This window comes from Vombatus ursinus, unplaced genomic scaffold (assembly GCF_900497805.2).
Source record: "Vombatus ursinus unplaced genomic scaffold, bare-nosed wombat genome assembly UNPS02009205.1, whole genome shotgun sequence".
NCBI lineage: Eukaryota > Metazoa > Chordata > Mammalia > Diprotodontia > Vombatidae > Vombatus > Vombatus ursinus.
In genome coordinates, this window is record NW_020948983.1 from 10759808 (window position 1) to 10782312 (window position 22505).

The 22505-nt window shown below is 38.3% G+C and overlaps 1 protein-coding gene across 2 annotated transcripts in view; it reads left to right on the plus strand.

Moving 5' to 3' along the window:
- BBIP1 (BBSome interacting protein 1) overlaps window positions 1–22134 on the plus strand; it is a 40361-nt gene extending 18227 nt beyond the window's left edge. For both annotated transcript variants that reach the window (XM_027851609.1, XM_027851610.1), the window contains exons 2-4: window positions 8156–8337; window positions 18894–18970; window positions 21123–22134. In XM_027851609.1, coding sequence (XP_027707410.1) covers window positions 18925–18970; window positions 21123–21289 — 213 coding nt within the window. In that variant the 5' untranslated portion in view covers window positions 8156–8337; window positions 18894–18924 and the 3' untranslated portion in view covers window positions 21290–22134. The remainder of the gene's footprint in view (window positions 1–8155; window positions 8338–18893; window positions 18971–21122) is intronic.
- The last annotated feature ends 371 nt before the right edge of the window (window positions 22135–22505 follow it).

Here is a 22505-nt window from a genome sequence, read left to right on the forward strand (position 1 = left end):
GCCCAAATATATATTTTTAGGGACTTGTTTTCTTCAGTGTACTTTTTTTCCAGTTGGCCAATTGTATTTTTTAAGGACTTGTTTTCTACAGTTAACTTTTGTCCTTCTTTTTCCAGGCTATTGACTTTCTCTTGCATAACTCTCATTTTTTCTTCCACCTCTCTCATTTGACTTTTAAAATCCTTCTTGAGCTCTTTTAAGAAGGCTTGTTGTGGGGCAGCTTGGTGGCGCAGTGGATAGAGCACCAGCCATGAATTCAGGAGGACGTGAGTTCAAATCCAGCCTCAGACATATAACACTTACTAGCTGTGTGACCCTGGGCAAGCCACTTAACCCCATTGCCTAGATAAAAAATTTTAAAAAAAAAGAAGGCTTTTTAGGCTTCAGACCAGTTCATATTCCCTTTTGAGGTTCCAGATGTGGGTTTGTTGACAATGTTGTCCTCTTCAGAATTTGTGCCTTGATCTTCACTGTTCCCATAATATGAATCTCTGGTATGTTTCTTTTTGCTCATAGTGTTTGCTTATTTCCTGGCCTTTAAAAAGATTGAACTTTCCTGCTGGGGAGCAGAGGGCACTGACCCAAGCTTCTTCTATTGGAAGCCTTGGGCGTGGTCATTGGCTTTATTTGCTGGGGCCTCCAGTGTTGGCAGTTGGAAGCTGTAGGGTTCTGGCAGCTTACCTGGTGTTGTGCTGGAATCAGCAAGGCTGGAACTCTAGGGCAACTCCTGGTTGCCTGCTTTTCCTTTCCTTGGCTTTCTTCAGCTCCTTTCAGATGGATGTTGCAGAGTGTTTATCCGCCTAGGGCCCTTTGTAGTGCTGCTTCCCTTATTTTTGCTAAGGCACTGGGAGACCCGGTTGCTGTAGAATGCGGAAGCACCTGGGGGTTTTCCGTGCTGGTTTCCACCGGTTCCCCAGCCCTCACTGAGGCACTGGGGGGTCCAAGTGTTGGTGTTTGCCTGCTCCACCACCTGGGTTTCAGGATCTCCTCCTGGTATGCTGAGGTGGGGCTTTCTGCTAGCTTGCTGGGACACCTCCCTTTCTGTACTGCTTCCCTTCCCCCAGGGTAAGAGGGGCCTTTCCCGTTAATCCCTCAATCTACCTGGGCTACTGGACTGCTGCACCCCTTCTTTCTTCTGGTTCATCTGTTCCAGGGTTTTTCCTTAGGCGATATTTTCTGCATTTTCAGAGGTTAATATGGGAGGCTAAGAGTGACTTACCTCTTACTCCAGCGTCTTGGCTCCCGGAAGCGGAACTCCTCAAGAGAGTTTTCAAAGCTAGAGATAGAGATTTGAGTTAACTTCATGGAGGTGTTAGGTGAAGCTGTAGGAATGCATGAAGTTGCCTGGTAGAAAGTATAAAGAAAGAGAAGAGGACCAGTAATGTTCCCCAACATATTTGCAAACATCCAAGTCAGAAATAGTATCTGGCAAAGGGCACAAACAAGAAATAGAGTTAGGAGAAGAGCCAGGAAAATGTGTTTAAAGTCAGGGAAAGAGAGTAAGTAGAAAAGGAGGTGGGGGACGGGACATTGGGATGTTAGTGGAGAGAAGGAAGCTACCAACAGTGTCAGATCTTGCATAGAGGTTGAGTAGAATAATGACTGAGAAAAGATCAATGGATTCAACAGTGATGACATTGGGGACCTTTGAGAGAACAGTTTCAATAAAATGATAGGAAGGAAAGCCAGTTTGCAAAGGTTTAGAGTAGGTGGTGAAATGATGCATTGAGTGTAAATTTTGTTTTGCCCAATCCCCTGCTAAATGGCACAGAAACTTTGACCTTTTGAGTTGCTCTCTTCCTGACCTGAATCAGGTCAGGGGTCACCAGGCCCCCCATTCTAACGGTATCACCATATTGGTATCACACTTAGTACAGATACCTGATTGACCTTAGCCTTATTACATCTCAGAACTCCTGGGTTCAAGTAATACACCAAGCTCAGGTTCCTGGTAATAAGGAGTACAAACTTGTTCCTCCATACCCAGCCTGCAGATTGCGTTTTTCAGAGCTGGGGAGATATAATGACTTTACAAATAGTAAGAGTGGACCTGGTTTGGGATTTGGGAAAGAGAGGAGAGAAAGAGTTGATAGGGAATAAAGATTTAAGTTGCATGAGAGGATGATTCCTGGATCATAGTCCCGGAAGAGTGTGACCTAGGACCAAGGATGCAAGTAGAGTGTCTTACAAGTCTTACAAGGAGTGTAATGTGTTGTAGCAAAAGAGTGCTAAATTTGAATTTATAAGACCAGGATTCAAATTATTGCTCTGCCATTTGCTGCAAAAGTGATATGACCTCAGGCAAATCACTTAAAGACTCTGGGCCTCAATTTCCTCAACTGAAAAATAAGAGTGTTTGATAAATAATCTCCAAGTTTCCTTCATGTTCTAAATTTTTGAGTCTCTAATGTGTCATGTGAGGATGCAACTGTTTTTTAAATTTTTGAAAACATAAATTTAATTATAGAGTTTGGGAAGGGACTTCATGGCCATATAGTCCAACCAATATCAGAAATGAATCCCCACTTTAACATACCCAACCAGTGGATATCTAGCTTCTGCCTAAAGATCTCTATTGAGGGGGATCCTGCCATCTCCCAAGAGACTGCATTCAGCTTTGGAAAGCTCTTAACTATTAGGATGGTTTTTCCACTTTGTAACTTCCATCCAATGCTCCTGGTTCTGCCTTCTGGGCCTAAACAGAACAAATCTAATCCTTCCACATGAAAGCTCTCCAGATAATTAAACACAACAATAAGCTGTCCTGTCTTCTTCAGATTCACTGTACCTAGTTACTACAGCTAATCTTCATATGACACGGACTCAAGTCCCTTACTCCATTTACCCTCTTCTGGATAATCTCCAAATTATCAATATCCTTTGTCAACTGGAAGCCAGAACTGAACAAAATACTCTGTGTGGTCTGATCAGGAAAGACTGTCACTTCCTTATTCCTGGAAGTTCTGCCTTCTTAATGTAGTCCAAGAGACATTAGCTTTTTTGGCTGTCATGTCATACCACTAACTTATATTGAAGTGAAACACTATACCGAAACCAGAAGAAGACAACAAAGTCAAAGCTCCTACATCCAAAGCCTCCAAGAAAAATAGGAATCAGTCCCAGGCCTTGGAAAAGCTCAAAGGGGATTTTGAGAAGCAAGTAAGAGAAGTAGAGGAAAAACTGGGAAGAGAAATGAGAGTGATGCAAGAAAATCATGAAAAACAAGTCAACAGCTTGCTAAAGAAGACCCAAAAAGATAGTGAAGAAAATAACACCTTAAAAAATAGCCTAACCCAAATGGCAAAAGAGGTCCAAAAAGCTAATGAGAAGAAGAATGCTCTAAAAAGCAAAAATGGCCAAATGGAGAAGGAAGTCCAAAAGATTACTGAAGAAAATACTTCCTTAAAAATTAGAATAGAGCAATTGGAAGCTAGTGACCTTATGAGAAATCAAGACACTGTAAAACAAATCCAAAAGAATGAAAAATTAGAAAACAATGTGAAATAACTTACAGGAAAAACAACTGACCTGGAAAATAGATCCAGGAGAGAGAATTTAAAAATTATTGGACTATCTGAAAGCCATGATCAAAAAAAGAGCCTAGACATGATCTTTCAAGAAATTATCAAGGAAAACTGTCCTGATATTTTAGAACCAGAGGGCAAAATAGAAATTGAAAGAATCCACTGATCACCTCCTGAAAGAGATCCCCAAACAAAAACTCCTAGGAATGTTGTAGCCAAGTTCCAGAATTCCCAGGTCAAAGAGAAGATACTGCAAGCAGCCAGAAGGAAACAATTCAAGTACTGTGGAAACACAATCAGGATAACACAAGATTTAGCAGCTTCTACGTTAAGGGTCCGGAGGGCATGGAGTATGATATTCCGGAGGGCAAAAGGAGTTAGGATTAAGACCAAGAATCACCTACCCAGCAAAACTGAGTATAATCCTTCAGGGTAAAAAATGGTCATTCATGAAATAGAGACCTTTCAAGCATTCTTGATGAAAAGACCAGAGCTGAATAAAAAATTCGACTTTCAAATACAAGACTCAAGAGAAGCATGAAAAGGTAAACAGGAAAGAGAAATTATAAGGGATTTATTAAAGTTGAATTGTTTACATTTCTACATGGAAAGATGATACCTTTCTCATGTACATGAAACCTTTCTCAGTATTGGGGTTGTAGGAGGGAATATATATAGAGAGGGCACAGGGTGAGTTGAATATGAAGGGATGATATCTAAAAATAAAATTAAGGAGTGAGAGGATTGTGCAGGGAGAAGGAGAAAGGGAGTGGTAGAATGGGGTAAATTATCTCATATAAAAGAGGGAAGAAAAAGCTTTTACCATGGAGGGGAAGAAGGGGGAGGTGAGAAGAAATGAATGAATCTTACTCTCATTGGGTTTGGCTTGAGGAAGGAATAACATGCACACTCAATTGGGTATGGAAATCTGTCTTACCCTACAAGAAAATAGGGGCGAAGGGATAAGAGAGGAGGAGATGAGAGAAGGGAGGGCAGATTGGGAGAGTGGGTAATCAGAAGCAGAAACTTTTGAGGAGGGACAGGGTCAACAGAAAGAATGAATAAATGGAGGGTGGGATAGGATGAAGGGAAATATAGTTCATTTTTCATAACACAACTACTATGGAAGTGTTTTGCATGACTACATATGTGTAACCTGTATCACGTTGCTTGCCTTCTCAATGAGGGTGGGTGAGCAAGGAGGAAGGGAGAAAATTTGGAACCCAAAGTTTTAAAAACAAATGTTAAAAATTGTTTTTACATACAACTGGGAAATAAGATATACAGGCAATGGGGTATAGAAATCTATTCTGCCCTACAGGAAAATAGAAGGGGGAGTGGATAAGAGAAGGGGAGGGGATAGAAGGGAGAGCAGATCAAGGAAAGTGGTATTCAGAATACATGCCATCTTGGGGTGGGGAGAGGGGAAAATTTGGAACTCGAGATCTTGTGAAAGTGAATGTTGAAAACTAAAAATAAATTAACTAATTTAAAAAAATCAAAATAAAAATTCACAACCTGTCCCCAAACCATGTTTCCAGACCCACTGTATATTACTTACCCTCTCACAGTCTGAAATCAAGCCCTACTGGCTTCTCTGTTCCTCATAAATGACACTCCATCTTCTCTCTGTGATGGCACCAGCCATTCCCCCCACCCAATCTAGAAGGTACTACTCCCTCCTTACCTCAAAGAATCCATGCTTCCTCTAAAATACAGTTCAAGCACCATTTCTTTATTCCAAAGTGCTAGTGCTCTCCGTTCCAAAACTACCTCGCAGTGGAGTTTAAGTAGGAAAATGACATGTTCAGCTCTGCAGTTAAGAAAAATCACTTTGGCAACATTGAGGAGGATGGTCTACCATTATGGGGAGAAACATGAGATAGGAAGATCATGTTAGGAGGCCTTTGCAAGAATCTGGGCAAATGGGGCAGCTAGGTGGTGGAGTGGATAGAGCACCAGGCCTGGAGTCAGGAGGACCTGAGTTCAAATTTGGCCTCCAACCAGACACTTGACACTTTACTGGCTGTGTGACCCTGGGCAAATCACCTAACCCCAATTGCCTTGCCCAAAAAAGAAAAAAAAATAATAATCCAGGCAAATGTTAATGAGGGCCTGAACTAAAGTGGTGACTGTGTGAATAGAGAAAAGGGTAAATTTTGTGGATTTGACATTAGGGTTTGACAACTAACTATGTGAGCTGAGAGTGGGAAATCAAAGATAATTTTAAGATTATGAACCTGGGAGCCTAGAAAAATGATGTATCTTTGATGGAAATAGGGAAATTTGGAAGAGGGGTCATTTTAGGGGAAAAAATGAATACCCTTTTGGACATCCAGGACATCAAGTTTGAAATGTGGAATAGTCTTCCAAAACTGAAGATCAAGGGAAAGACTGTGTGTGCTTGGATATATAGCTCTTTTAGTCATTTGCGTAGAAATGGCAATTAAATCTTTGGAAACTGATGAGGTCACGAAGAGAATACGGAGACAAAAATGAAGAATGCCCAAGATAGAACCCCTGTGAATCTCTACCATGCTAATGATATGAATGCTGATCTAGCAAAAGATTCAGGACACAGGATGGGGCCATGGGAGAATAGTGTCATGAAAATTCTCAATACCAATGAATAAGCATTTATTAAGCACTGCCTGCGTGCTAGACACTGGGGATACAAGAAAGAAGAAAGTTCCTGCCCTCAAGAAACTTACATTCTTTTGAGGATACATGTACATAAATAAACATATATATATATATATATACATATATATATATATATGATAAATACAAGATATTTGTGGGGAGGAAGGACACTGGTAACTGGAGAAACAGAGCTAGAGCAAAATTTTGAAGGAAATGGAGGATTGGAAACAAGTTTCTATTTTATCCTTTTGAGTGTGTTAATAGCAAGTAGGAAGGAGAGTGACGCGATTAGACTTGGATTTTAAGAAAATCACTTTGGTAACTAGAGAATATAGGAAAATAGATTAGAAAGGAGATGAAACTTGAGGCAGGAAGCTATTGCAATAGTTTAGGCAAAAAGAGATGAAGAGTGCCTGAATTAAGGTTGGGGACCATTCAAGTAGAGAAAAGAGTATCGACAGGAAAGATCGTGTGGAGATAGGAATGTGAAGCTTCGGCAAATGATTTATTGATGAAGATGAGAGAGCATGAGGAGTTGACAAATATAGGATCTTCAAGCTAGAAGGGACCTCAGAGATCATCTGATCCAAACTCCCTGATTTTATAGAAGAGGAAAAACTGAGGCCCAGAGAGGGTGACTGACCTGCCCAGCATTATACATACAGTCGTGGCAGAGCTGGGATTTGACTCCAAGTGCCAGGGTGAATGTAAGGATAGTGTCGTCCTGGACAGAAACTGGGAATATTGGAAGGAAGGGCTCATTTTTGGTGGGGAAAGATGATAAGTTCAGTTTTAGATGTGTAGATTTGGAGAATTGCCTGTGGAACATGCAGTTTCAGATCCAATGTATTCTAAAGCATTTTCAATATTAGTTATAATTTTGAAAAATACATTAGTCTTTGCAAGTAAGAATTTTTTAATTAGTTGTGTTTGTATTTCCAGTGTCTAGCACAGTATCTGGTCCATGAAAAGAACATAACAAATTTCCTCACTTTTCCTCCTTATTTCTTTCCTACTACATTCTTTTTTCTCTTCCTTTTCTTCTTTTAAAATTGTCAGAATATAACAGGAGTTTATTGACTCCTGTGTTTGTATTTCAAAATTTTACTTCAGTTCTATTCTTTCCATCAAGAATGCCTGAAAGTCTCATATCATTAAAAGTTCATTTTCCCCCTGTGGGATTATGCTTAGTCTTGCTTAAATAAGTTATTCTTGATTGGAAGCCTCTATCTTTTGTCTTTTGTAATATTGTATTTCAAGCTTTCCACTTCTTTATAGTGGTTGCTACTAAATCTTGTGTGATCCAGTACTTGAACTCTTTCTGGCTACTTGCAGTATTTTTTTTTCTTTGACCTGTAAGCTCTGGATTTCAGATAGGATGTTCCTTGGAATTTTCATTTTAGGGTTTCTTTCTAGAGTTTACTGGTAGATCTTTCAGTTTTCACTTCACCCTTTCATTCTAATAGATCTGGGCAGGTTTTTTTCCATGATTTTAAAAAATATTTATGGTTTTTCTTTTACTAATATTTCCCTCCTACTACTCCATCCCCATTGAGCAAATTAAGCAAAAAAAAAACCTCATACCTCTAACCCCCTCCAAAAAATAACAACAAAGTCTTTAATACATTACTATATTGTCTAGCAGAACAAATTCCCTTATTGTCCATGTCTGAAAATTCTGTCTGCATTTTAAGTTTATCACCTGTCTGACAGGAGGTGAGTGACATATTTCATCATCATTCTTTTGGACTTACCATTTTGGTTTATCATTGCATTTATCATTGCTGGCCCCAGGCCCTTTCACCTAGGTGGAAGACTGTAAATTCAGAGCAATAGAACTGCAGGCTTCCCCTTGGCCTGAGCTCCATACTTTGGTCACTAAACTGCAGACCTCAGACTAGGCTGGGATCTGAATGCGTTACCTGACTCAGGTGGATCAGTGTCATATAGCTGCTATTTACTTTTATCTCTTACTGCTCTTTTCTCAGCACATAGCCTCAGGCTAGATGTGAACAGGATCTGTTGAATGGGCAACTCTTCCTTTTCCTGGAACACAACTGCAGATTGGCCTCATTACCCAGCCCTTCTAAGTCCGCACTAGGTCCACTACTCAGCTGTGGAGCTACAGAGTTGCCAACCAGCTCCTGTTCTTACTTCCTGCACAGTTGGGGTGAGTACTTGCTGGATTCATATCCACTTTTGCTCTGCAATACATCTGCAGGTCATACCTCACTTGGGTTCCCGCCTACATCTTCTCTGTATGTGCAAACCAGTTCTGGGGTTAGAAAAACACAGCTGCTTGCTGGCTCCTGTTCCTGTTCCTTAAGCTAGAAAAATGACTCAATGTATTTTCTCCTTGGATTTCAAACTCTCCCACACACCCCCCAACTTTAACCTCCCTCCATCTTCACTGCTTTGACACTCATCTTAGATCTTTGTTGTTGGAGTAGTTGTGGAGAGAGCTAGGCTATACTGCATCCTCCTAGTCTACTATCTTAGCCATTTTCCTCTAGTAGTCATTTAACAGGTACTTTTAAGAACATCTCAGTCTATGTGCTGTGTTGAAAGAGTTTTGTATGGAGTGGCTCTCCCTAGACAAGGAGTGATTTTACTAAGCAAAATTAATAAGACAGTTGATTTTACTACCTACATGCCTCCAGTAGAGACATCAAAAAAGGAAAACCAAATGGAAGACTGCTTACTTTTGCAACCTATTTTGTATCTTTGATTTACAATCAGAAATTCTATGTAAATTTAATTCATAGGAGTAAGGGCCCCTAAAGACTATTATTATACATAAGACACAAATCTTTTCTGTTTTGGTTGTTTTTCCCCTGGAGACTTGCCATGTTATTTGTCTTAACTCTCAGGAGATCATCATATTGATAAGCATTTAGAATTATACTTGTCATAACTCAGTCATCTGTTTCAAAGCTCTCATTTTATAAATTAGGAAACTGAGGCCTAGGAAAGAAAAGTATGTATTTTTAAAGTCAGACAGCTAGTTAATAGCAGAACAAGATCTACTCACCAAAGCTAAAACAAGACATTTATGTACTATGGACAAGGTTCAAAAATTGTGTCCCAAATATGACTGTCTCTTAGTGGTTTTGAGTTTCATGTAATACCTGTAATTTGACTTACTATAAAATAAATACCTGTATGCCGTGAAGAATAGACTTTATTAAATATTTGTGTGTAAATTTTTTTTAAAAATTAGTCTCTTGAATTAACTCCCTATCTCCAGCATGTTACATATTAAGCAGCTTACCTCCCTGCTAGAACTAGGCCTGTGCCTAACTCCAAGAGTTAATAATATCTTATAATATCTCATTTCATCCCTCATATTCGTACAACTTCCCATGATAACCCTTTCAGGGAGTTTCAGGGAGCAATTACAAAACCAAGAAACAGAAAGATAGTCTCAGATCACTCAGACAAAAGCCTGAGCAAGCAAATCAGATTAGACTGAATTCTGATGGCTTTAGAATAAAACTATAACAATAATTATAATCATGCCATCTCTTACATATGAAAATGACATTTTAGACCTCAGTCAACAAGCCTTTACTAAGCTCTTACACTGGGGGTACAAGGGCAAGAATGCTCTCAAGGAGCTTTGGGGGAAATATCCAGTACACCTCTAAGTTTATACAGAAGAAATACAAAATAAATATAGGTTGATTATGGGGAGAGAGCACTAGCAGAAGCAGTGAAAGGTTTCATGGAAAGAGCAGTGCCTAGGCCCAGGGCTTCTGTGGCCTTCTAGGTCCTTGGATGTGAGCTTTTGACTGAGTCCAAGTTTTACAGAACAAATCCTTTTATTAAGGGGATTTATTCTGTGAAGTTTGAATTCAGAGGGCTGCACTTAAGGACCTAGAGGGCCACATGTGGCCTCAAGGCTGCAGGTTCCCCCATCCCTGGTCTAAGCTGAGTCTTTTTTGGGGGGGAGGGGGGCAATGGGGGTTAAGTGGTTTGCCCAGGGTCACACAGCTAGTAAGTGTTATGTGTCTGAGGTCGCATTTGAACTCAGGTCCTCCTGAATCCAGGGCCAGTGCTTTATCCACTGTGCCACCTAGCTGCACCCTAAGCTGAGTCTTGAAGGAAGAAAGGAATTCTGTGAGATGGCAGTGATGAAGAAGGGCATTCCAGGCATGGGAAACAGTACCTCTGCACAGTCAGGAGATGGAGAGGCATTTGTGAGGACCAGAAACAAGATCATTTTGGCTAGACCACAGAATTCAGGAAAGGAGAGCAGAGGTTAGTAAAATATACTAAGGCTAGCAAAGGAAGTTGGAGCCAGGTTGTAATGGATTTTAACTGCCAAAGAAGAATTTCTATTAGATCCTAAAGGCATTAGACAGCCCCTTAAGTTTAAGTAGGGGAACACCATAATCTAACCTGCAACCTCCTTCTAATATCTCCTTTCTAGTTTATTTGGGAGTTTTTCCCCAAAAAGGCATTGGATTTTGATTCAGAAGACTTGAGTTCAAATCCCAGCTCTACTACATACTTCTTGAGTGACATTGAACAAGTCACTTCTCTAGGCCTCAGTTTGAGGGCCTAGATGATCTTCGAGGGCTTTTCCAACTCTTAGTCCATAACCTTATGTTGGTGAACTTTTATTTATCCATCTACCTTCTCAACCATTGCCACGGTAAATAACAGCATCCATCTGTGAGATAGCTAGCCAGATTGAGGTATTGGAGTATATATTCCTGGAATAGAATGAAAGCTAACTGGCTAAGAGAAAAATCAAACTTATGACTTTGTCAGCAGGGCCATCGCCTGTTACTAAGTTAACTAGCTCTAGACAGACATGTCACCAAAGGAATAAGTTCCAAAACCACACATGTTATTTGTTATTTCCAATGACTTGATCTATGTTAAATATGCTTTTAATCATTACCATTATTATATTACAACAGTGATTGTTTAAGTTGTCACTTTTTATAACCACCTGACTTGTTAGAGTTCGTTTACATGTACACACTTTTACACGGGGGGAAACGGATATGTGACTCTTAAATATTTTCCATAAATTCAGAGACAATTTGAAAAGAGAATGTGGTACGATAAAATAGGATAATTAAGCAAGAAGAGTAGAGAAGCCATGCACTTAAAGGTAATTACAACAAACTCTCCATTAGTGCTGCAAGGCAAGAGGCCAAGGTCTAAGTGATTTTTAACCACATCCAGGACTTGAAAGGTAAAAAGGAAAGGTGGTGGATGCTATTCCACTGTGTGCCAAATAGCTAAGGAAACATTTATTAGCCCTTCTCTTGCCAAAAAGATACCTGATCTTCAGAATGTTCAATTTGAAGTCAGATCTAGATTCTAATCCCACTTCTGACCCTAGCTGCATGACCGTGAGCAAGTCATTTAATCTCTCCAAACTTTAAATTTGTAAGACGGGGTTAATAATATGTATTACTTACCTCCCAAGGTTGTTATAGGGCTCAAAGTAAGTAAACATAAAGTGCTTTGCAAATCTTTAAGGGCTATGGAAATGGCATGTGGTGGTAGTGGTAGTGGTAGCCAAGAAGAGACTACTTCATGATGCTTAACCTTGTGACCCTCTCTCATGTCTCAGTGACATTTCACGCAAAGCACTCATGAAATGTATATGGAAAGAACACTATGGTAATTTCTCTTTTTTTTTCTTTTTTCAGTAATTTCTCTTTTGCCATAAACATGTTGTATGACCTTGGCCAAATCATTTACCCTTTCTGATCCTCTTCATCTAGAAAATGATGAGTTAACACCAAAGAAAGAATATGTATACAATGATCCACTTGGGGAACAGAAAGAAAATATTTAGAACTTCTATTTGTAGTTTTTATCTAAAAGATTTTAAGAAAGTGAGCTAGTTATATCTGATATGCAGATTGATAGTGCTCCCCTTACTTGGTCAGAGTGTTACATGGTCACATGTCACATACGGTATGCAAGTGTTTCACAGGTAAACACACAAGTAACACCATTTGTTGGGCAGGAGAACACAGGAGGGCTCCTAACACTAACAGGTGTTCTAGTACGAGTTCACTGTTGATCCGGTCAGACAGGAAGATAGCTTTGGAGGGGTTAAATAAGCTTCTAGTCTAGTCTTCTCAAAAGGGTTGCTTATAATAGGAGCACCAACTCCTACAGCATTCCCTAAGCACACTTCTTGCAGAGGCAGGCAAGAATAGGAGTATAACTCCTTCAAGATCCCCTAAGCCTCAGTGAGGGTCAGTTGAGACAAGCACACAGATTCCCCCAAGCCTTGATGGGGGCCAATCAAGGCAGGTACATGCAGTCCTCTATGCATTACCCAAATCTCCAAAATGGGTTCCCCCACTCACTGACCAATGCCTACCTGCTGTATAGGGCAACAGGCAAAGAAGGCATCTTGCCAACATTAAGCACACAAGTTAACTTTAGCAATATCATCAAGACCTAGCATAGCTCAGGTGTACATTATGCCATTCCACGCAAGCATGGTGGAGATGTTTTCAACCATAATTCATGGGAAATATTATCTAGGATCCTGGAACGATCCTGGCACTAAAAAGAATAACAAAATTCTACTTACACACACTAAAATACACCTTACTTACAGCAAGCTATCCTGAGAGAAAAATGGGAATTCCACAGAACAGAAGATTAATTGTGGTGTCCTCATTCATTTGTTTGCATTTGGCATATTGTCACATAGTGCAGTTTACATATTCATAGTCAGGCAGCTTTATCTAGTTTTAGCTAAACTAGCCCTCACCAAATGGACATGCGGTTTTACAGGAGTGCTTCAAAGAAACCTTGGATTGATTATAATGTTAATAATTCAAGCACAAACAATAAGATGATGTTAGAGCTGCATTTCCTACCCCTAGTAAGTAACTCTTTTATCAAATATATTAACAGGTTTTACACACACACACACACACGCACACGCACACACACATATATATTTATAAGTTGTACTACTGTATTAACATGTGACATGTATTATAAAACATTCACAAAACAAATTTAAAAGGATGAAATAAAACAGCAAAAAAATTTTATTCATCAGAGTGTACAGTCAGAAAAGTTTGGAACCTCCGGCCTAGAAGATGGCTGAAGTCTAAGGTCCCTCCTAGATCTAGAATTTTCTGCTTTAAGACATCTGGAAATTCACGCACCTGTTCCCCTTAGTTAGTGGGAGAGAATCTCTGCTTTCTCTGTCAGACTTCTTTTCTCGGTCATTGTCTCTCTGAATGTTGCATCGCTGCTACTTCCCTGCTGCGCACTTGCTTCTCTATTATAGGCCAATGGACTTAAAGAAAAACAAAAGACATGTTCACTTTGTAAAAATATTTACCAGAAGAGTATGTGATTTTAGTCCTTGTTTAAGGCTGACCTTACAGAGAAAACAATCTTAAAAAATACTGTATGGAACATACTGCTGATAAGGTATTAAAAAAAAAATCAGGCATAGAAATGCTCAAAGTAAGACTTTTTATTGAGTGCTATTTTTATAGAAACTTATTTAAAAGCTTCCATTTGTCTGTTCGGTATCTGATCAGTATATTAATAATCTGACACTTCTCTCTCATATGCGATTAAAACCTCCACCAATATCTTAACATGGAAAAGTGACCCTAGCTTCTTGAAGGCTATGCCAGTGGGAACCCACTCTACCAAGTTAGAAAGGTTTTGAATTTGAGCATAGCAATGGATTGTGTTGCCTGTCATCTGAGGACCAGCCTACAGGCTTTTATTACCAGGATGAGGTATGAATTTGGAGCCACAGTTAATCTTGAAACATTCTATAAGGTGTAGAGAGATTGTGATTTGCAGTGATAGATAAAGTATCCATTCCAGTGAAATCTCAGATCTCTTTAAGTATGGGAATAGAGGAGTGTTTATTTATTTGTTTTTTAAGTCCCAAAATCTCCTTCTGGCTTTCAGTGGCTGTACTATAACTATCTGAACCCCACTCTTGACAGGTTTGTTTTTTGAAAAATATAATTTTAAACAATTAAGAATGGAAGGAAAATTCATTACACAGCATCTGCAAGTACAAGTACCACTTTGGCAGTAGGCAATTGCAACAGCACTTTTGTGTGTACCACATTTGACCTATCCCACCAAAATAGCCATTCAGAAGTCATTCTCCCCTTATTGAGAATGGGCCACCATATAGCATCACCCCATGAGCTGAGTGACATTGCCTATGATCACTGCACATTTCCAGGGCCATGGAGCCAAACTCATGGAATTAGCTTCATATCTTGTAGTTATTGTAGAACCATAGCCAAGAAGCACAGAGCTATGGAAGCAAAACTGTGTGTCCAGTGAGAAACTGCTCTTAAGCTATTCTTCAAGAGTGCCTTGAGCATTATAGTAGCTTAATATATGTTTGCTTATAGAATTGAATCATCTTAAGTTTCTGAATAGCTGATGTGGCTGCTTTGCTGATAGAGCAGTGTCCCAGAAGCTGTGTGACAAAAGCTCATTACCTTGGATAATTGGGAAGGAAGGTGAAAGGATTTCTTTCCTTTCTAGCAAGAGAGTGCTTTTGGTGTTGTTTCCCTGATGTCAAAAAGGGAGAATTATATTTAATAGTAACCTCTATGTTTATCTGCTTTGTCTCCCTCTTTTGACTTATAAAACTACTCAGCGAAACTACTCAGGACTGTCTTTCCATTGATAGAAACATCATAGCAAATTGTACAGTATGATTGTTACTTATTGAACATAAAGAAGAAACAGACTTTGCAAAAAAGCAACTAGATAGGAGATAGTCTGAATAACTTCATACAGGTTACATGGCCTTATATCTGGCCATGTTAAAGAACTCTTGTATCAGAGTTGGAAGGGATTTACTCCAACCCATTCCTAACCAAAGACCCCTTCTATTCATGACCCAAAAGTCATCATCAAGCCTCCACCTAAAAATCTCCAGTGATGAAGAGTCTGCTCACTACCTCCTGAAGCAGCCCATTCCACATGTAAATACCCCAGATTGTTAGAAAATTCTTCATAATATCAAACTTAGATCTCTCTCTCTTGCAGCTTCCACTGATTACTCCAGTTTCTGCCCACTTGGGACTATGTAAAACAAATATAGTCTCTTACACATGGCATCCTTCAAATACTTGAAAAGTTATCATTTAAGTTATTCTTTCTCCAGGATAATTATTCCTGGCTCCTTCAACCAGTACTTTTTTTTTATCTAGTCTCCAGTCCTCTGACCCTTCTGGTCACCTTCTTCTAGATGCACTCTGTCTTGGCAATGATTTCCTAAGTAGTATCCAAAACTGAATATAGTATGTCAGATAGATATACCCTATAGTCTGACTAGGTCAGAGGAGAGCAGAACTATCATTTTCCTCATTCTGAATCTTTTGCCTCTTTTAATTCAACCTAAAATAAACATTTGATTTTTTTACTGTTTCACTGCTGACTCTGTTCACTAAAATCTTCGTATCTTTTTTCATGTAAGTTGTTTTTTAACCCATGCACAAAAATGTTCCATTTGATTAAATTTCATCTTATTAGATTAATTGCATCATTCTTCCTCTCAAACTTTGTGAATTCTAAATTTGCCATCCAGGGACATGGATAGGCATGATCTTGCCTTTTAAGAAGTGACAATCTAGTAGATAATATAGGTAACTAATCACTCAAAAACTGTAATTAATATACTAATTATAAACATACAAAAAGGATGTTAAAGATTTTAGTATCAGAAAACTAAACTGAAAAATTGGAGATTAACTATAGAATAAGCAGGGTGACCATCTTGGAGTTATGCACCTATAGATCTTAACTATCATAAGAAGACAAATAGTTATTCCTACATTAGTGTTTCTAGGCTACTTTCACACATGGGAAATCGTGTACACCATAATCAGAGTCTTTGAATACAAAGGACAGTGATATAGAGTAAAATCACAAATATAATCACTTGGAAATATGTTGTGCACTGTGGAGGGAAAAGGACGAGCAAGGTAGCAGAAAAATGTGTACTTTATGTAAAAGAATCAGTTATTTCCAAGCATTTTAGTAGCACTGTGCAAATAATAAGTGATTAGCAGTTCATGAAAGTAGGACTTTAATTATGAAGACTCTGCCATTTCTGTGTATTTGGAAGCCATTACAAAGATACAAGATGGAAAGTAAGAGTCATATTTGTGAGGAATAGCAAGAAGGACAATTTGATCATAATGTAAGAGAAATAACATAAGGATTGGAGGCAGATTGGATCCAAGTTGTGAAGGGCTTTAAAAGCTAAAATGAAAATTTGCATTTGATCCTAAAAAGACAGCAGTCACCCATTGGTTTTATTAAGTAGAGTTGTGACATGATAAGACTTGCACCTTGAGGCAAAACGACTTTGAAGAACAGATTGGAGAGGGGAGAGGCCTAAGGCAGGGAGATAAATTAGAACATTATTGCAGTTGCCTAGGCTAGAGGTGAGGAGGACCTGAACTGTGGCCCTATGCATATCAAGTAACCAGATACAAAAGATGTGGAGGTAGAAATGACAAAATTTAACAATTGATTGGATCTATGGAAAAGAGACAGTGAAGAGTCTAATAAAACATCTAGGCTGAGAATCTGTATGATTGGAAGGTTGGTGTTAACCTTGACAGAAATAGGGCTATGAGGATAGGAAAGGGATGGCTAAATAGTTCACTATTGGACACATTTAATCAGAGATACCAAGGGGAGATCCTATTTGAAATATCCAGTAGGCAAATGGAAATGCATGACTGAAGCTTAAGCTAGAGAAATTGGCTAGTTATAATAATAATGATGATGACAATAGCTAGCATTTATGTGGTGTCTACATGTGCTGGCCACCGTATTAAATACTTTACAAATATTATCTCATTTGAGACTCACAACAACCTTGGGAACTAGGTGCTATTATTATCCTCATTTTACAGTTGAGGAAACTGAGGCAAACAGAGGATAAGTAAATTGCCCAAGGCACAAAGCTAATAAGTGTATGAGGCTGGATTTAAACTGAGGTCTTACTGATTCCATTGTCAGTACTCTAACCACTGCACCATCTAGCTGCCTCTAAGATATATAACTTTGGGAGCCATCTTCATGGAGATGATAATTAAATCCACATTGGAACTGATGAGATCACCAAGTGAATATAGAAAATATGAGAGCACAGGATAGAGCCTTGGGGTACACCCATAATTAAGAGGTGTAAACATGTTATGGGATGGTGGGTATGTTATTCACCCAGCAGTTTGTGACTGAATTTCTAAAATAGGTGCTGAAGAAATGGTTTAGTTGTGGGAATGGGAAGTGTATGGCCCTGGCAGAAAGTGTGTGGTAAGAAAATCTAACGGCCTAGGAGCAGGTTCATTTGATTATAACTAACTTGCTGTGAGTGGAGAAGGCAGGCTCTAGCAGAGACCAAACCACCCCAGCCACTTTAAAAATCAGAGACCCATCTTTAATGTGATCGTGTTGTGAAAGTTGAATAGAAATATTGCTTCAGTATAATTAAGCATCAAGAAAAGGGTGGGGCTTTCTGTAGAGACCTTTGTTTACCAAAATTTACCTTTTTTAGACAGAAGTTTATGTTGTCAGCCTTGTCCAAGATCATCTTTGTAACATATTGTAATAATTAAGTTGGCATCTGATCAAGGTGGTCCAATATATATGCTCTATATATAATGACAGATTTTTGAATGCTTGTCACAGAATGTTCATGATTATATGTATTATTTGTCTAGTTCAATTAACATGCCTTTTTTAATGTCTGATTAAAGTAATTAGCTCAAAGGGTTTAATGTTACCACATTTATACATATTTTCACATGCTTTATGAAAACTGAGAAAATTTTCACAAAATCTTCTTTTAACCACTCTAACATTCTTCCTTCTTTGAAACTGTGACTATATATAGCCAGTAGAAGTTTTCATAAGTGAAATGTGTTTTTCCTCGTCACAAGGCAAGACAGTTTTTAAGGGATGGCTAGTTTGCCACTATAAGTGAGAATGTCAAGCAGTTTGTCATCATTCATTTCTCTGTCTTCATCTACATGCCCTACTTCTTTCTCTCCTTCTTATCTCCCCACTTCATCTGCAGCCATAGGGAAAATGTTAGGATTGAGATGGGACTGCAGCAATTATTTGTCCTCCATTTTCTGGAATTCAGTGATAGTAAGCCCCAGACCTTAAATTTGAAAGTACAGGTGATTCTAAATATAAATGCTGTCTTGTAATCATCTGCAAATCATCTTTTTCTCAGAGACAGAGATGCCAAAACCCTGTAGTCACTTTTCATTTTTAATTGAAGTTTTCATTGACACAAGAAACTGTAGAAGGGAGGGAAAAATTTTAGGCTATGGAACTTCCAATATAACTGCCACTAGGTAGGCCTTAGCTTTGGGGTTTGGACTTGATGACCTCTCAGGGCCCTTTGAGCTCTTAACCTGTGATTCTGTGGCAAATTATTATTACTGATTAATAAGTAGGGAGATTCTCAAATAGTAGAAAAAGTTGCCAAAGAGGCAGTGGTCCAGGAACAAGATATTCATATAACTCACTTTAACCTACTTTAGTGAAAAGATTCTAAAGAAATTATATAAACAGGGAAAACTCTTCATCTTCTGCTTCTTCACTTGAATCATACTAACAATGTTTCATGGAGCAAAATCAATTACAGAAATATACTTTGGGAACTTGTTCCAGGAAAATAACATTAATAAATGTTTACTCTATTCAAAGGGAAAAGAAAGGAAAATACAGCAGTTCTGATATGGCAGAGGTGAAGTCAATGTTCCGAGAAGTACTTCCCAAACAAGGTAATTACATAATTACCCCCATCAGTAACACTTACTGGTCCCTACAAAGCATAGGTAATATACCAAGAATTTTTTTTTTTTTAGTAAGCATTCTACGTTAGGATATTCTTCTAGTTTTCAGACTCTATGATTGTTTCCCACAACTGCTACCACAAAAAGTTTGCCCCACTTCTTCAAACAAACTTAGTTTTTAGGGGATGAGAAGCCTGAGCTTCCTAAGAAAAGAGTGATGCAAGGGAGATGTGCCAGAAATCTTGCTGCATTAATATTGTAACCTTTAGTTAAGATACTTAAGTTATAAGCTTTTGTTTCTTGCAATTTAAAATGTTTATGAAAACCACATTACATATTACAGGAGTTTTATATATATCCATGTGTGACAGGTTGTTTTTTTTTAAAAGCTCTTCAGGGATGTTTTTAAAAAAATTTTTTTTCAGAATTTTTAAAAGCCCTTGATTTGGAGTCAGATGACTTGAGGTTGAATCCCCTTTCTATATCCCCTTGCTGAATAACCTTGCTATTATTCCTTGTGTAACCTTGGACAAGTTATTTATCTGTGCCTGTTTCCATCTGTAAAGTTAGTGAGTTGGGGGCAGCTAGGTGGCATAGTGAATAGAGCTCTGGCCTTGGAGTCAGGAGGACCTGAGTTCAAATCCAGCCTCAGACACTTAACATTTACTAGCTGTGTTATCCTGGGCAAGTCACTTAACCCGATCACCTCACCAAAAAGCAAAAAAAAAAAAAAATTTAGTGAGTTGGTCTGATTCTCCAGGGTCCTTTCTAGTCTAAATCCTATGATCCTCAAATCTCTCCTTAAACATTTTGAAAATATGGAACATCTGTGTATCCAAGTTCTATGATCTGTACCTTGCTTCTAATAAATAGGTGCATGTGAAAGTCAAGTCTCCCGATTCCTTTAACCCAGAAGTCAACAACCTTTAAAGGGAGAAGGCATGTTTTTGTTAATACTCTTAGAATCATGTGAGAGAGTGTGGCTTACTGGATAGAGGATTGTCCTTGGAAGTCTGAAAAACCTAGTTTATTGAAATCTTGACTTTTACATGTATTTTGTGACCTTAGAAAAGTCTTCAACTTCTCAATGCTCCAAGCAGCTAAGACTCAAAGTTAAACTCTTAGGGGCAAGGTAGTTTTCAACACCCCTTGTTATCCTCATTGTCTTCCCTTGGATATGCCTTAATAATAAAAATAGGGATGGGGACTGGACTTATTCATTGAATATGAAATTTGAATTAAAAGTTCCTCCTTGAAAGAAGGGACTGCCTTTTCTATTTGTATCTCTAGCACTTAGCAGCATATATAAGAAGTTAATACTTCATTCATTGTATAAGGAGCTCCCAGGTGAGTAAAGTCCTACCATTTCCAAGTTTGCAACTGCTATCTTGTGAGTTGCCTAGAGCACTTGAGAGGTTGAGTGACTTGCCCAGGATCAGACAGCCTGTATGTCAGAGGCAAGATTTGAATCCAGGTCTTCCCAGCTCTGAGAATAGCTCATTATCCACTATATCACACTGTTCTTAACCATTTCCTGCTTCAAATGGAACACACTATTTTTAAATTTGTCTGACCCTCCCTAGATTTGCTAAACATACACCAAGGATCCAAACTGATTGTGCAATTTGGAGGACCCTCAGGTGTTTGGTAACCTTCCAGGTATGCAAATCCTAATCCCTCTATTGCCTCTTTAACTTTGTGGAAAATTTTAAAGGAGTAGGAGCCCAGATCCTAAATCCAAGCCAGCACTTCATCTGTCTACTGTAGCAAACTGCCTCACACACCTAGATTTTCACTTGTCAAAAGGATTAATAAAGAGTAAGTATTTTTGACTTCCCCAGTCAATAACTGGTTTGGCAGTACTCTATCCTGGAAGACCTTTCGTCTCTCCTTGGCTGCTCTGGTCCCAGCTATATCATTACAGGTATCAGCAAAACTCAAACCACGCTTCACTGGCTTTACGTAAAATACTTGCCATAGTCCACTGGCAGCCATTATTATTTTAACTTCTCATCATACCTTTGTTATTGTGAAAGTGCTCCGGGAAGCTTCACTTCCAACCTCAGTTTTAAGTACAAACCTAAAACATTCCACTTCTTTACTCAATAATCCATTAATGTTTATTTCTCTTTAAATATAGGTCAGTTGTCTGTGGAAGATGTGGCCACCATGGTGCTGTGCAAACCCAAACTTCTGCCATTAAAATCTCTGACTCTTGAAAAATTAGAGAAAATGCAGCAAACGGCACAAGAAACTATTCGCCAACAGGAAATGGCAGAAAAGGAAGAGCACCAAACAAAGCAATGAATGAATGATTTATTCATCAGTTTTGGTTATTTTTACTTGCTATGATAGTTTTCAAAATAATTCATATTTGTTTGCTAATCCTGAAATTTGTATTAAAGTTAAAATTCATTTAAAATAAGGGGATAAGTATAAGTCATCAAAACAACATAATGAATTTAAGCTTTTATAATTCCTATTTTAGACTATGGTCCAACTTTCACTTTGGCCATATTTTATTTTAATCTTTAGTATTCCGTTTAGTGATTGCTGGAATTCTCAGTTCTACCACAAGATTGCATTTGTCTAGATGTTGTTCAACATTCCTATTTTTATCAATTTTAGAGGTCCAACAACCCATAAAATGTGTAACTTCTGAAAATTCTACACATTGGCCTTTATGCATGATATATCAAGACTAAAAATGAAGTTTATTTTTTTAAGTGTTTTGAGTTTTTCAATGGAAAGCGTTGGGGAGAGAAAAATACTTAAAAAACAAAATTATAAAGCTACTGCATAAGCATATACACATATACACACATATTATGTATATATACACACATATTATATACACGAACACACACACACACACACACACATATATATATTTGAAAATGCATTCAAATCACATCAAAAATAAGCTAAGTTTCTTTTTAATGATTCACCTGGGAATCTGAAGCAGAGGGAATGAGTAGATTTGTGAAACAAGATTTCATGGTAGACTGCTTTTACTTTCATTTGATAAAAACTGCCTATGTGGTACACAGCATTTTTTAACAGAAGTTACAGTCAATCTTTCTTGGCCAGCAGGAACAAAATAAATGTAGCAATATTCCTGAACAATAAAAGGCTGTCTTTTTTTAAATACATATCTGTCTTAGCATGCTTTAGACTTTACACCCACATCTTGGTAGTCACCTTTACAGATTTTCAGTTCTAAAACAGTAGTAATAGAAAAGAGGGGAATCCTAAGATCTTTTTAATCATTAGTCTAACTAACTAACTACACAGTACTTTTTAAAACTGAATAGAAAAGTTAGATAAGCTACAGAAAGCCTAAGAACAAACTGTTACTCAGCTCCAAACTAATGATTGATAGAAGTAGGTCTATAATTTATATCAATAAAAAATTAAGAGTTCTGAATATTTGTATTTCAACGTGGTACAGAATAATTTAAAATAGGCCTTCAAGCTCTGCTACACAATTGGACTGAGTCTGAGATTACACAGTGGGCAAGCA